Raw genomic sequence first — 15,821 nt, 5'->3', positions numbered from 1 at the left:
GTAAGATTCCACAGCATTTAAAGACTGGGACATTGTGCTGTACACCAGAGACTGACAGATTGTAATTGACTGTACTTCAGTTTAAAAAGAAAAAGGTTATTTTCAGGTTGTCTAGATTTTGCTATAATAAATATTCTTAAACTTGAAAAAAAAAAAAAGATTCCATAGCATTTAAAGCCATGCACATAGGTTCAGTAAAGTCTTTTTATTCATGGAAGCTTTCCCCCATTTACTGTATAACTAGTGTTTCCTCTATGATAAATTCTATTTCCACTTTTATAAGATAGGTATAAAATGTGATTATTCTTCTACAGGATTTTAGACTTAATTTGCAATTGACCCATCTGTGGTTATTTTGTCCACACTTAATTGGACAGATGGATTTTATACAAAGCATAATGTTGTCAGAGTAAGACCATTAGCATCTCATACTTCTGGGTTTTACCTGAAGACATTAAGAGGGGAAAAGTCAGCCTTTGGGGTGGGCAGACTTTCTTTTTTTCAATAAATTATGTCAACTTTAATAATAGGCTGTTATTTTACCAGCAAAAATGAGTTTATTCAGGAATAGCCAGAGGAGTGCAATTTAGGATATGTGAACTATGACAGACCATCGGCAACTCCAGAGAACAAGGAACGGGAACTTGCCTTAATAGGGAAAAAGGAGGGGGGAGATTGGGAGGGGGGGTGATAACCAAAAAGACTTTCCTTTTCATTATTTCATGTAACCATTTAAAAAGTACTCCACGTAAAGTATTTAAAGTATTTTAAAAATATCCCACTTGATCTTGAAAACTCATTTAAAACACAAGTTAATTAAAATTTATAACTTCACTTAATTGGAATGGTTAATGATTGAAAAGAGTGGAATATTTGAGTAGCAGTTAAGCTTTAATCTAGGTATTTAGCGGAACTCTGTTCATTCCTGCATTTATTTATTCAGCCACTGTTTAAGTGCTTCCTCTGTATAAGAAAGCATGAAAATCTTGGTGCTTTGAATGATACAGATCTCTTTTTCACAAACCTACACTCAACTTATTGTCTAGTATTCTACTAACTTGTGCAGATGTATTTTTTCAATCGTTTTAATTGTAAATGATTTTAGAGTTGCACTGTAATAGTAAAGGCATTACTCAAAATATCCTTTTAAGTAATATTATCCAGGACTTTCAAAGACCTATTGACTATTATTTTTAATTGATAACAGTTACTAATGCCCTTTACCTTTTAAGAATAATACGTATTATATGACAGAGCTAGACTTTTTTTGCTAATTTTTTTTGATAGTTTTTGTTTCTACAAATAGCTTGTTAATATGCTTAAATGAGAAATCAGAAATGTAGATGATTGTTCCTCTATTAAATACAGAGGGCAACATAGAGTATATATTGACTTTTCAGTTAACTTAGAAACCACGCCACGTTTAAATTTTGGGATGATTTAATTACATGGTTTTTTGGAATCATTTATCTTGATAAAAGAATTGATTGAGATGCTCTTTTACAGATATATTATCTTTATATTATTATTGCTATTGTTATTAAAGTTTTTCTGTTTATATATTTTTTCAGAATGTAACTCCATTGGTAAAGACTTCATAATAGTAGGTCATTAATTTTGAAGTCTCTGGGAAATCTTCTGTAGCAAAAATCCCCCTTATCTATCATAAGCTTAGGAATATAGCTTTTAACTAACATTAATATGATCAGCATAGTGTTTTAAAATTTCTCTGGGTTAATTATTACTTCTTTTTACTTTTAAAGAAGAAGAAATACCCTAATTTTGTACCTGTTTACTCAAAAATACTGAATTTAGTATTCTTAAGTTAAAAGATTGAGATAATTAGGATAATGTTCTGTAATTTTCTTATTTTATCAAGATTGCTTCATTTGAAAAAAATCTTCTTTTAAAGTTTTTAGGTAGGCAAGCAAAAAAAGTAGTAATTTCTTTAACTGTTTTAAAATTAGACCATAGCTCAGTGGCGCAAGTCAGGATACCAGGACATGCCAGAATATGAAAATTTCCGCCACCTTCTGCAAGCTCCAGTGGATGACGCACAGGAGATCCTTCACTCCAGATTCCCCATGCCGAGATACATCGACACTGAACATGGGGGCAGCCAGGTCAGCACTGTTCATTTGTTTGTTTGTTGCTGGTTTTGCAGTGAGTTGTTCCTCCTTGCCTTCTGACTTAAATTTGAATAGACTGCTTCACCAGGCAAATGAAAGAGGAAGGAGGTGGACAGGAGAAGGTTTCCAGGGGAAGGTATGCTTGCTCTTTGCCTTATCTTTGAGAGCAGAGCAATACGATTATTGAGGCGTTGCATAAAGCTGACAGTTTCTCCCATCTTCTGCCTCTAGCCCAGGTCTAATGACAGCCAGGATGGTGTGATGTGATTTGCCAGCTTCAGTTGAGCAAGAAGACTTGAATAACTTGGGAAATAATTTAGTGTGCTTTTCTTAAATCTGTTTAGGTACTGATAAAGTCTGTGAATATGAAGTTTGTGGTAACATAGTTTTCTGTTTTACTCATTCTATCATTTCAATTTTCTAGAAAATGTCATGTAATAGGAAAGCATTATGATCTTATAACAAGGTGTGCAGTTTTTAGAACTATAAGGATTAAATAAGATATATGTACATGTGCAGATAGCCCTTTTGGGCCTTTCAGCAGACTTAGGACCCCTTAACATGCACTCTTAGAACAATTTTACTGCTCCCCTGTAATTCTTACTAGTATTTTATAAATTAATTATAAGTTCTTATAAGTCTGTTTCACTTGCTCCTTGAAAGCATAGACCTTGCTTTGCTTATTGATGCAGCCCTAGTGCTTAGAAGAGTGTTACAAAGTAGGTGGTAGATATCAGTAACTGTTATTCAGAAATGATAGCAATTATTATTAGGGTTTTACTGTATTTATAATAGAAGCTACCCTGTACTGAAAATTTGCAAAGCTTATAGTTAGCGCTTTATGAACTTAACAGTCCTATCATTATCTCCATTTTACAGATAATAAAACTGAGACTTAGGTTACCTGTGGCCAAGGAAGCACAATAAATGGAGGAATTGGGATTTGAATCCAGATGTTCTGACTCTAGAGCCAGTGCTCTTGTGTTAAACTACTTACTTTTAGAGGAGAAAAAGAAAGAGAAAGTAGAAATTGTATGATACTAAGTTTCAAAAGATAAGACTGTTCTTCTAACATGAAATTGTAATTTATGACTGGGTCTCTCATTGATGTCTCACCATGCGTACTGCTGTCTTCCTTTTTTACTCTGGTTATTTCATGATGATAGGGCATAGTGGATAGATAGGTACAATGTTGGGTGGGTGCTCTCACAGAATAGTCTACAGTTTAAAAAAGTTTAAGAGCCATTGTTTAAAATAAAAGAACATATAGGTTTTCATGGTTTTTATTTTTATCATTTTTGGGGACTTCAAGCCTCTGGTGACGTTTCAGACCAGGAGTTTGGTAAATTTCACACTAACCTTGTCATAATTGTTGCACGCATATTTTTTATATGCCAAGTTTTGGACTCAACAATTTGTATTTGCTATTATGAATGTTCTTATGAATAATTTGTTGGGAATAATGTACATTTATTATTTCTTTGTAACATACAATGGCCTATGTGTTTCAAAATTTAGTTCATTTTTTTAAACTTGCATTTTAATCAAATTAATTTTATGAAAACATATTAAATAAAATTGACCTTAGTTGGCGTAATGTATTTGTGTAGCCTGTGATGACTAAATCTATTTTTGATGGATAGTCTTATTTCTTCTTTGCTTTTAAGGCTCGTTTCCTGCTTTCAAAAGTCAACCCTTCACAAACTCATAATAATATGTATGCCTGGGGACAGGTAAGTATAAACAGCAGATCTTGGAAATTACTTCTTTATGTATTTATAGTTTATTATTTTAATGAAAGCTGCATTTTTTCCCTATGTATTTGGTTAATGATTTCTGTTGGAAAAGTAATGAAAAAATAAGTAGAAAACAGGATTAGCATTTGGTGGCACCATAGAAAATAAAAAAGTGATCATATCAAATAGATAGAACCCCTTTATATTCCAAGTTTACACTACACCCTTGAGACAAAAAGCAATAAATTGTGTGAGATGGGAAGTGATGATTCAAGCTTAATGCCAGGCCATGAACCACAAAAGACATCAAAAAGCAGGAAGTGGCCAGGGCTTGTGCTGAGCAGGAAAGGCTGGAGGCCTGGATATCATTATTAATATATTTTAATTTGGTAGACATGTCCTACCTTTTGACAAAATATATCAACATTTATCAAATGTCCAATCTGCAGGACCCTATGTTGGTACTTTAGGATCCGCAGTGATCATCCCTGCCTTTGAAGAGCTTGTAGTCTAGTGTTAGAAATAAAATACATACCTAAGTAGTTAAAATATACAAGACAGATTGGGATATGTGCTTTTATAAAGATTTAAAGTATTATAGGGGATATAAGAGGAGGAGAGGAAGTGGTCACATGGTGGCAGCAAAGAGAAGGGTATGTGATCAGACAAGAGCGCAGAAAAAGGGTATTTCCTTTTGGAATGGTTATTATTTCAGTAAGCAGAAATTTCTTGAAGAAGGGAATTCTAGGTAGAAGACAGCATGGACTAAGGTGAAGAGTGCATGTTGGGATAAACAGTAGAACAGTAAATTGGAGATTATTGTGCAACCAGATTGTGGAGGATCTTGAATGCCAGGTTGAGGACGGAGGAGCTTAGTCTTTGGTAAATAATTGAGTTTTATTGAAAAAGATAGAAAAGTAGCACCAATAAACAGAGTTAATGGAAGTGGTGATTAATCAATATGAAGAGGAGGTTAAAGGCTACTTTAAAATAGTACTCATGAGAGGTCACATGTCAAATGCCCGTGAACAACTGAATGAGGCTGGCTAAACAGAAGCAGACCTGACACTCTCAATGTCAAAAAGCAATACCTGGGGCAGGGAGCGACAGCAGACTAGCGTTTGTGGGGAAAGTATACAAATCCTTTTCTAAAGGGGGTACTTGTTCCTCTCCTCCAGATTGTTGCCATTTACATAATTCAGTTAACAAAATTTGGTGAGCTCACATTATGAAGACCAAATAAAATATATCTGTGTGTGGCTGGATTTCTGCATTAAAAAGGCGTGGTTTAATTCATGGAAATAATGACTTGTTCCTTGTTTTGGGGGCTTTAAATTCCTGCATGGAGATGTAGTTGGTGGTAGGCTTATGAAGTAAAGAACTTGTTGAGTTGTTAAACATGGAGAGCATCATTCTAGGCTGGTAGTTGAAAACTCTCCAAGTTACTTATCTTCTCTTTGCCTTCTCTTCCTTGTCTGTTACAGAGTTCAGTGACACATACTTGATATGCCCAGTAATACTCAGTAAATATTATTATTAGTTTTTCTTGTTATCATTGGAGAAAAAAGTCTCTCTCTTAAGATATTTCAAATGAGAAAGAAAACCTGTTTTAAACTTTGAAGTTTATTACTGCCCAGAAGTAGGGGCATTATAGAGGCATAAAGAAGAGAGCCCTAACACTTAAGCCAGACCCTGAATGATGGAGATCATTTCATTGGGTGAATATGATGGAGAAGGAAATTCCAGGCAGAGGAACAAACATGCATATTGTTTCTCTGATTCACTCAATCATTTATCTGTCCATCCATTCATCTGTTCCTTATTCAGTTTTGAAAGCCATCATCTTTGGAGAGACTTAAATGTGCTTACTTATTAAATGAACTATTTTTATCCACTTGATAAAAAGTTGTTAAATATTTGTAGTCATGTTAAATATTTTGTCCTTATACTGTATGGTGGTTTTAATTACATTGTTATCAGGTTTGTCTCTCCTTAGATTTCTTATAAACTTTTTTTCCTCAAAGAGGCAATTGAAAGCAATTTGGATTTCTTCTCATTATTGCATTTTAGAAAATATAATTGAAAAATCGAGGTCAGTCAGTTGCAAATTTTTGATAAGATTTCGTGTTTGATTTAGCAAAATTTAGGAATTAGTTACAATTAAACCTTTGGGGGAAACTGACATTGATCCTATCTTTTATGAATAGATTCTTACAACAACAAACTAAAACATTCTTAAAGAATGTTACTCTTTTTTTCAGCTTGGTTCCAAACTATCTTTCATCTTTATTAGTTTTGTTCATGTGTCTAAAACAATGAAATTTTTGTCTTGACATTTAAATCAATGTTTCTCAATCTTTATATTTTGATAAATTTGAAAGCATCCCTTTTCTGTAATGCTTTTTGAAATGTCAAACTTAAATAAATATGATAAGTGAAAGTAAGAAAAAACCCCGGAGCCTAAGGTCTATCTTGACATAGGATTTTTGTAAGAGAAATTATGTTAATATTTTAGATGATAATAACTAAAAAGCTGAATCTGTACTGTGTTTTAGTCGTTATACTAAACTTCTCATGCCCTTCTGTTGGATAAAACGTGCCTGTGAGGTAGGCACTATTAATCCTAGTTTTCAGAAGAGGAAATTGAGGCTTATATAGGTGAAGTGACTTACCCAGAAATCGTATAGCTAAACTGTGTCAGGGTCTGGATTTGAACCTAGGCCAGTCTAACTCTAGTATCTGAATTCTTAACCATTAAGCTAAATTGATGATTGAATTTAGGGAGTTAACCTGGTAGCCAAGCATTTCACTAAAAATTATGGACTCTAATACCTTAGTTTTCTTTTCGTCAGTAATCAAGTACCCAGTGATAAGTATTTTCCATACATGGCCTGAAGAGGGCACCACTGCAACGCTGCTTCTGTGACAGTTCTGGAGGCCTCTGTTGTGTAGGGCTTCGTATACTAAATGATCTAAAGCTTGGACCTCTCTGCCTAATCTTGGATATATTTTAAAGAGAAAAATGATGCAGTTGAAAAATTGAGATCAATCAACTGCAAATTTTTGGTAAAATTGGGTTGAGCATTAGTATTTATAATTTCAGATAAAATCACAGTATATAAATTAGAAAATCTATGTATATTTTGTCTTGACTAAGAGAAATAGACCTGGGATTGGGTGAATTGAGGTGGAAAATGTGTAAAATGAAAAAAGTTAAGGTATAGTTACAGGAAGAAAAAAATAAGAGCTACTAGTTTATTATAGTTTAAGTCACATTTTTGAGACCTTTGCTTCTCTATATTAACTATGAATGTAGAATAAGGAAAAGTATTTCAGTGTTAAAGAAATAATAGATTTTCCAAAATAGATTAAAATAACTAAAACATGTTGTGTGCCTACTGTGTGTGTCAAGTATTGTTCTGTTTGCTTCACACAGTTTAATTCATTGAATCATTATAACAACATGTGAAACAGGTTCTGTTATTATCCACATTTTACAAATGAGGAAACTAAGACTCAGAGAGGTTAAGTAAATTCCTCAAAGTCACACAGGCAGTAAGTGGCAGAGCCAGGATTTGAGCCCAGGCAGTCTGGCTCTAAACTCTAAGCTCTTAGTTTCATTGCTGTTGTCTACCTTCATTATCAAGTTTTTCAAGTTTTCATAAATTAACATATGAAAACACATAATAAAATTGATTTTCCTTTATTCAGGAGAGGTTATGTCATATCTGTGGCTATGCCAGACTAGAACTACAAGAGCTGTAAATTCTCATCTCACATTTGCCACTAACTTGCTGATATCCTCTGAAAATTACTTAATTTCCTTGTCTTAGACATTTTATATTTACTGGTAAGTAAGAACTTGGATATCAGGTGAAAATTTTAAAAAATCCAGATATAAAATATTCTAGAAAAACCTTCTTGCTACAATAAAATTTCATTAAGAGTAAATTGGATCACTAAAGTCATTCCATCAACACAGTTTTTATTAAAATAGAGGTTAGATATTTCCCCTAACTCTTGTTAATTACCCACAGAAATCAATTAAAATGACTTGAATGAAAACATATAAGCATAGTTTATCTTAAAAATGATATAAATTCTCTTTCTTCCAACTGGCAGTTCTGCTAAAATATGTGTAATTGGAATTTTATTTTAGTAAATAGGCAGTGATAAGGGAGACTTATTTCTTAGTAGTGATAAAAGCACCAAAACATTCAGGACAAATGAACACAACACTACTTTAAAGATTAAGGTAGGTATGGAGCATTCTAATGCCAATTGGTAAACTGCAATACAAATCTGACTATGACCACTTGGGGTTAGTGTAGACCCCACAAGTTAAAGGACATAGTCCACAAGACTGCCCCTACTTCGGATGCTGGCTGCTCGTGAGATCGCAGGCTTACCTGCACTTCTGACCAGCCAGCTACAAATCTTTGTGAGGTCCTGGGGGTGAAGGGGGGTGGATAGGGAGTGGGTTCCCATAAACTGCCTCAGGTTTGATAATTCCCTAGAACAACCCACAGAACTCAGGAAATCACTGTATTTATGATCACAGTTTTATTATGAAGGTTACAAATTAGGACCTAAATGAAGAGACAGTGAGGTCTGGAATGGTCCCAGATACAGAGCTTTTGTGCCCTTTTCCTGTGGAATCAGAGCACGTCACCCTCCTAGCACAGTGATGTATTTGTCAGACAGGAAGCTCCCCTGTGCTTTGGTCTCCAATGTTTTGTTTTTGTTCTTTATGTAGGCATGATTGAATCTCAGGCACCCCCCTCTACACACACACACTTCCTCTGCCTGGAGGTCAGGCTGTCTTAAAGCCCAACCATCTAATATCATGGTTGATCTTTCTGCTGACTGGCCCGACCCATCATGAGTCATCTCAGCTCATAGCATAAACTCAGGTGTGATCTGAGAGACTCACAAATGACAAAAGACGCTACTATTAGGAAATTCCAAGGATGTAGTCTCACTCTCAGGAACCAGGGAAAAAGGCCAATCAGATTCTTTATTACACAACGGGAGCATAGGCCTTATTCTGCTTAAATGACTCCCTTGTCCATTTAAAGATTTGCTTATACATTTTAAGGTATCATCCTGTGTTTTAATCATAGAAAACATTTTTCTTTCCTTCTAGGAGTCTGGAGCACCTATTCTCACAGATGATGTTAGTTTACAGGTGTTTATGGATCACTTGAAGAAACTTGCTGTGTCAAGTGCTGCTTGATGTGCTAAACATACTAAGGACACTTAAGAGGATGAAGTAATATTTCAATTTCTTCTTTTTTCCCTTTTTTCAATTAATCTGTGGAAACCAACAGAGAGATCTCTCTATACTCTGTATTAATATGGTTTGAGACAACATATGGAAAAATGTTCATGTTTGTAGATTAAGCTAGACTATAAGAGCAATGAGAACAAATTTTTTTGCTTGCCACAGTATTATAACTGGTTTTAGAAATTTGAGGTCTTTATAACTTAATTATGTTAAAAAGTAAAAAGAGAGTCTGCCTTGTGCTATAGAGACACTTATTTGTATATTGCAGACAAATCCAGAGTGGCACTGAGTGTTCTTGACTTTTTGAAAACTTGTTTCTTAATTTTAATAAGAACGTAAACAAACTCATCAACAGTAAAGATAAATGTGAACATTTTTGCCTATTCATATAATATTTTTCCATAATTTTCAGCACTTATATGTACACTTTTTCTGTACTTATTCTGTTAGGGCAGATTTATTTTTATTATGATTTGTTTAGGAATTATTTGACATAATGTGTGGTAATTTTCATGAAGATAATTTAATGTTTTTGGTCATTTGAAAAAAATAGTTTATAGATGAAAGTTTTTTGGGATAACAATTCCACAACTGGCAACAAATGTAAAAGTCCCACAAAGTACCCAACTTACACGATTAAACATGATAATTTTTTAAAAAGGGAGATAGAAAATAAAGTTTGGTCAGAGTGCATTTTAGAAAGCCTTTGCAGTAAAATGGCTGTTGTAACTTCTAAACCAAATTTGGTATTCACTGCATGGTTTTGTTGTTTCCCCTTATTTTTCTGAGGTAAATTTTATGTTATATCTTTCAGTATTTTAAACTATTTTGGGAGTTTACACGTTACTTTTTGTTTTTGCTTCCATTTTGTGAAATTTATTAAGTTGTAGTTCTTATTGAAACAGTATTATCTAGTATTTTGTTGAAGTGTATCATGTGGTGATGCTCATTCTACTTTGATTTATTCATTAGTATCATTCACTTTTACCTTTTAACGTTTACTTCTAGCAAATGTTTACATTGCTAAAGCCAGATATGTTTGACAATGAAATTTACATCAAGTACTGCAAATAAAAGGTGGTGCTATGATATGTGCTTAGGACAGTTTGATGATTGTACTTGCATGAACACAATCATTTGACAGTAAAATAGAAACTTTAAAAAATGTTTATAAGTTATATTCAATTAGAGTAAATAAATTGCTCTGTTCCGTTTTATTTGAATTGAACTGTGCTAGGCCTAAACACCAATAAAATATACTTTTCCTCTGTTTTCCTGCTTATTTTGAAACCTAGTAAGCCTGAAAAGTCTAATGTAAAATTAGAGCATGTATAAAATCCACTATTAGTGGATTAAAAAGTTGCTCATTTAAAAAAAATAACAGCTTTAGTGAGATTTAATTCACATACCACACAACTCACTCATTTAAAGCATGAATCTCAGTGGTTTTTAGAATATTCACGGAGTTGTGTAACCATGACCACAATCAATTTTAGAACATTTTCATCCCCAAAATAGTTATTTATTTTTGCTATAAGGAAATCATGTTTTGGAGTTAACATGTTTTGAATTGAGGAAAGTCCCTGTGATGATGATGCATGTTTAGTTTGCTGGCCCCTTGTCCTGTGCCCTTTAAGAATGCATCGTTATTTCTTCTATTTTATTTTATTTTACTTTATTTTATTTTTTTATTGAAGTATAGTTAATTACTAAGTGTCAGTTTCTGGTGTTCAGCACAATGTCCCAGACATGCATTGTTATTTCTTCTATTGAGTTTTAAGTTGGCACTTAACCTCTAAACTGCCCTCTACTTCTAAATCAGTTATAGCTGAAGGTGCTAAAGGACCTCTGTATTTAAGGGATAGGGGTGAACAAATACATCATCATGCCCTTTCAGCTTACCATTTGAAAGAAATCACCCTGGATCATTTTTTTTGTGTATAATTTAGCTATTACTAAATTGCTAGCTACTTAAATAGACGTGAAGGAAGAAACGTTTGACCCTTTAATGAACTTAAAGTGGGTAACAAAAATTTGCTAAATCACTAGCAGCACTGAGAAGCTTTGGCGTGTCCAGAACTATTTTGGAATTCATTTTTGAACCTACTTCCTCTCAGCGGCCTTATCCCTAAACACGACTTTAGCCCTCATCTATGTACACTTATATTTGGGTGTAAAAGAATAAATTCATCCTTTTATTGGTTGATTCCAAAAGTGACCTGATATTTTCTCTTTCCAGTTCTCCACTTGATAAACTTCCGTCTCCTATTCCCTAGTCCAGACTGCATCTAATGAATGCGCTTGTTGTCCAGGCTAGACCAGCCACCACTCTTATTCTCCTCAATATCTTTGGTACCAAATGATACCAGTTCTCCCTCTGTAACATCTCCTCATCTGTTTACTGTTCTTCATCCTGCTGCTGTTCTGCCTCATCGTATCCTGCCTGGTGTGGTGAAGTAGCTTCCCAGCCAGTCTGCTTTCTCTCAGTCTCCTTTTCTCCATCTCTCTCTTCAGTTCACTCACCTACAGATATGATTATGTCATTCCAGCTGCCCTCATAATAAAATCCAAACACTTGGATCTGGTAACATTTTATGATACACATGAAATCCATAGCTCTTCCCTAGAAATAGTACAAAGAACGCAATTGAAAAGGTAGTCCTGGAGAGTGGTCTCTGTTTCTACCTCTGCCTTAGTCTTAGGTGTGATACAGTGACAAGAACAAATGCATTTTTTATTGGTTGTTGCAAATTAAATGCTGTGGTTTATCATGCTTGGTTTTATTTTAAATGGATACTTCTTTCTGTTGTTTTTCAGACAACACTGACAAATTAGGATTATTTTCTTTCTAATGCCTACCTTTACATTTTAATTTGCTTTTTCCATGTTTCCAATTTACATGCATATGTTCTTCTTTTACTCTTATGTGCTTGATTTGTATTCATCTTGAGCATTTTATCAAATAATTCTAGAGAGTTTCTGTTTCTTGTTTGCTTTTTGATAGTTACCTTATGAAATTAATAGTTTCCTTTCTTATGTTCATTCTTCCTTCTTTGTTTAATACATTGAAACAAAAGCTGGCTTAAATTTAGTATATCATCTGGCGAATATAATAATAGATATGCAATACCAAGTGTGGAATAGTGAAGTTACATTACTAAATCAGATATTTTTCCTGCCTCATCCCTATCTATGGCTTATACTGAATTATAAAGCCCAATTATGTTGAGGATGTGATACCAAGGAATTGTGGATTTTTTCCCCTACGGGAACATAGAAAAAAAAATGCATATAGTAATATGTAGAGCATTTGGAAGGTGCATAAAAATACTAACTTTTGGCTTTGTTAGATCAGCATAAAATTAGCTATGTATTTTTAAATGTTAAGGGTAACAAGGACAAAACCAAGATACATACCTTTTAAACCAGAATGTGTAACTTCTAAACCACTGGAGAAAAAAAGCAATAAACTAATTTGACCACCTGAAGAGAAGGCAGCAAAGGGAAAGCATGGTAAGAAACACAAAGAGGAAAAGATAATGGATTAATACTTTTTAGTGTATTTTATGAAAATTGAAAAATATATATTGGTCTTTCACTGTAATAAACAATAACATTACAAGCACTATTTTTGAACCTTCTGCAAATGTGTTCTAAGACTTTATAAAAATTGGTCTTTTCATATATCCATGCTCTACAGAGTTTAGCCAGACTGGTTATTCTTTATTCATAGTTGATTGAAAAGCATTTTTTATTAATTTCAAAAGTTATTTTTTTCATTTCAAGCAACAGATACACAGATAGGAAAACTTTGAAGATAAATTTGATAAGAATCATAAAAATCCCAATTTCACAGTAAATTCCTAAATTCTTAAAACTGCTTCTTTAGGAGAACTTTCAAAAAGTTCTCTTGGTCTAAAAGATTCCATTAAAACATATAAACCAGAAAATTCAAGATAAATTCCTATTACATTTGATAAAATCCTCCAAAGCTTTCCTTCTTTTGCAAAGATGAGAGTAAATGGCTGAATGCTGTTGAACACTGACATTATTTGATCCATTGATTTAGATCAAAGGTCCATTTATGGTGAGAATGATGAAGGCATTTGAACATTGCTCTTTTAATTTCTTCTTGACATTTAAGACCAACATCTTTTTGCTGCTTTCCTGACATTCTTTGAATGTGACTCTTCAATGTAAATGCCTATTTTCTTACATTCTGTTATTACATAGTTAATAGTCTTCTCTACAATTGCTGTGTGCTAATCTTTAAAGAACAATTTTAAAGCTTAGTATTTTACTGTACATTGTTCAAGGCTGTTTATACTGTGACTATTTTGATTTCTGATTAACCTCATCTAAAACTTAACACCAAGAAAAAAATTTTTTCATTGTGCCGTTTATGCAACAATTTATTTTCTTGGTTAGTCCTTTAGTTTTAAAACAAAACAGTCTAAAAAGATAATTTTAATTGTAAAGATAATCAAATTCAGTAAAAGTTTCTGTATATATGCTAAAATTTACACTTACAAAAAAATTGCACTTCAAAGTTCACACTCTGTTTCAGTTTTAAAATTTAATCACAAACAAAAACTCCCAAGTGGTCATATAGATTGAGAGAATTGTTTCTTCATCTATGTAATTACTGTGCTGGTGGTGTTTATCTGAACCTACTGTTTAAACACCAGGATATTTAGAACTATGGGAACCGAAGACACAAAATCTCCCCAAGAGAGCTGAAATTATTTTTAAAATGTTATAAATGTAACCTTCCAAATTCAAGGGTGTCTATGTTGGGACTGGGCTGTATAACTGGGAGTTCTCTGAATTAATTTCCATGTAGAACACAATGTTTATTAAAGGATAAGTAGTAACAATATACTAATCAGAAGGTTACACACGTATTATTAAAACTCAGCAGTAGCCATAACAATTACATAAATTTTTGACCAATAAAAATTTTTTCAGGTTGGAATGTTTTATCATTGGCATTATTTGAAATTGCTGGCATAGGGTGATAAAACTCAATCCTACTGCTCTATCCTAGTTACACCACTGGGCTTGGAAACTAAACAAACAGGCTTATTGACTCATGAATTAAATAAATTTCAATGAAAATTATGAAGCATTTAGAACTGCACAATAAAAATATTATCTATCAAAATTTGTGGTATGGGAAAAAGGATCATTAGGGGGATATATGTTGTTCCTAATGCAACTAGAGAAAAAGGATTAAAAATAAGTGAACTTTGTATTCAACTCAAGAAAATGAAAAGGAATAACAAATAAATCTAAAGAAAGAAGGGAAATAATAATGGTAAAATTAGAATTTTAATGAGATACAAAACAGAACAAAACAAAATCAATGAAGATGTTCAATAAAACCAAGAAGACAATAGCATAAAAGTCTTAAACCAATTTCTGAAGATAAGGAAGATCAGCTCATCTTCTGAATAGTAAAATACATTTTCGTAAATGGAAATCTTAAATAATTGTTCGAAATTTTTTGTCTAGACCAGTTAAGAAGTATAATTGTTTAGTTGTTCAAAGACCAAGACATCTAAAAATCTCTCTAATGAATTTCAGGGAAAACTTGATGTTACAATTATATACTTACCACTCATGAATGTAGAAATACAAAGTTGAGAACTTGTGGAATTTGGGAGTCAAAAGTGTACATTGAGGTCATTAAGTCCTATCTCCTTATCCAATTCAAGAATTCCCTCACAATATTCCTGATGATTGGTCATCTTCCAGTGACAAGTGAGACAAGACGGATGTAAATTGCTGAACGCTACAGGGGACCTACACTTTCAGAGAAAAGATAATGTTAGTAAATTGGGAAGGATTAATATGTACATACCAAAATAAGCCTTGACCAGAATTTAATGGAGAATATTCAAATCTGTTTTACACAACACATTCTGAGGACATAACCATTGATCTGCAAAGCCACTGGCACTCTCTGATACTGTCATTAAAAGAGAGACTGGGGCAGCCCATAATGCAGGAGGTGTCGTGCCAATATAGAAATAAGCTTTCCAAGCAGGACATCATTCATCCACTTCCCAACAGAGCTCTCTGTGTTTCCCAACTGCAATAACCAGAGTACATATTTAGGCAGAGAAAAGGGCACTGCAAAGCCTGGTGGTGGGAATCTGTTTCCTATGGAAAATGTGGCCTGATCTGCTGGGGAAAATTTTGTTTTCTGATCTGTGTCAAGATCTTGCTCAGCTGCCTTGACAGGGTGAAGCAGCCACAGAATGATCCTATGTGTACATTTAACCTGTTCTAGGGAATGCCCTATTTGTTTTCATAAAACAGGGAAATCCATAAAATCAACAATTTTTATAGAGGTTAGAAAATTGCCTAAGAATAGCAAAGCTAGAGATTACTTATGAGTTACAGTAAAGGTGCCATTTGAAGTGGTAAGTATACTGATTAAAGAACCTCCAATAAAGAAAGATCACATTTCACTTTATTTTAGTGGTTTAGAGCAGATAGTTCCTGTCTTCAAGGCAATTTAAAAATAACTTAACCTGCAGAGGTTTAAAAATTAATCTCCATAAAATCCTTGTGAGATGCTGATAGGTCGAGTATTTTGCATGTTTGAAAACATTTGTGAAGAAAAATTGAACAGAGATGAGAGAATCAGAGCAGTGCTTCTCA

General features: G+C 33.5%; 1 protein-coding gene across 4 annotated transcripts in view; it reads left to right on the top strand.

Annotated features, from left to right (window-relative positions):
* The window catches only part of SEC23A (SEC23 homolog A, COPII coat complex component), a 57,453-nt gene extending 47,029 nt beyond the window's left edge, over positions 1–10,424 (top strand). For all 4 annotated transcript variants that reach the window (XM_031678973.1, XM_006212737.4, XM_031678972.2 and 1 more), the window contains 3 exons: positions 1,968–2,123; positions 3,797–3,862; positions 9,012–10,424. In XM_031678973.1, the coding sequence (XP_031534833.1) occupies positions 1,968–2,123; positions 3,797–3,862; positions 9,012–9,101 (312 nt within the window). In that variant the 3' untranslated portion in view covers positions 9,102–10,424. The remainder of the gene's footprint in view (positions 1–1,967; positions 2,124–3,796; positions 3,863–9,011) is intronic.
* Positions 10,425–15,821: the final 5,397 nt, after the last annotated feature.

Source organism: Vicugna pacos, chromosome 6, assembly GCF_048564905.1.
Source record: "Vicugna pacos chromosome 6, VicPac4, whole genome shotgun sequence".
Classification (NCBI taxonomy): domain Eukaryota; kingdom Metazoa; phylum Chordata; class Mammalia; order Artiodactyla; family Camelidae; genus Vicugna; species Vicugna pacos.
Note: the sequence above shows the minus strand (reverse complement) of the source record. Positions and strands in the feature narration are given on the sequence as shown.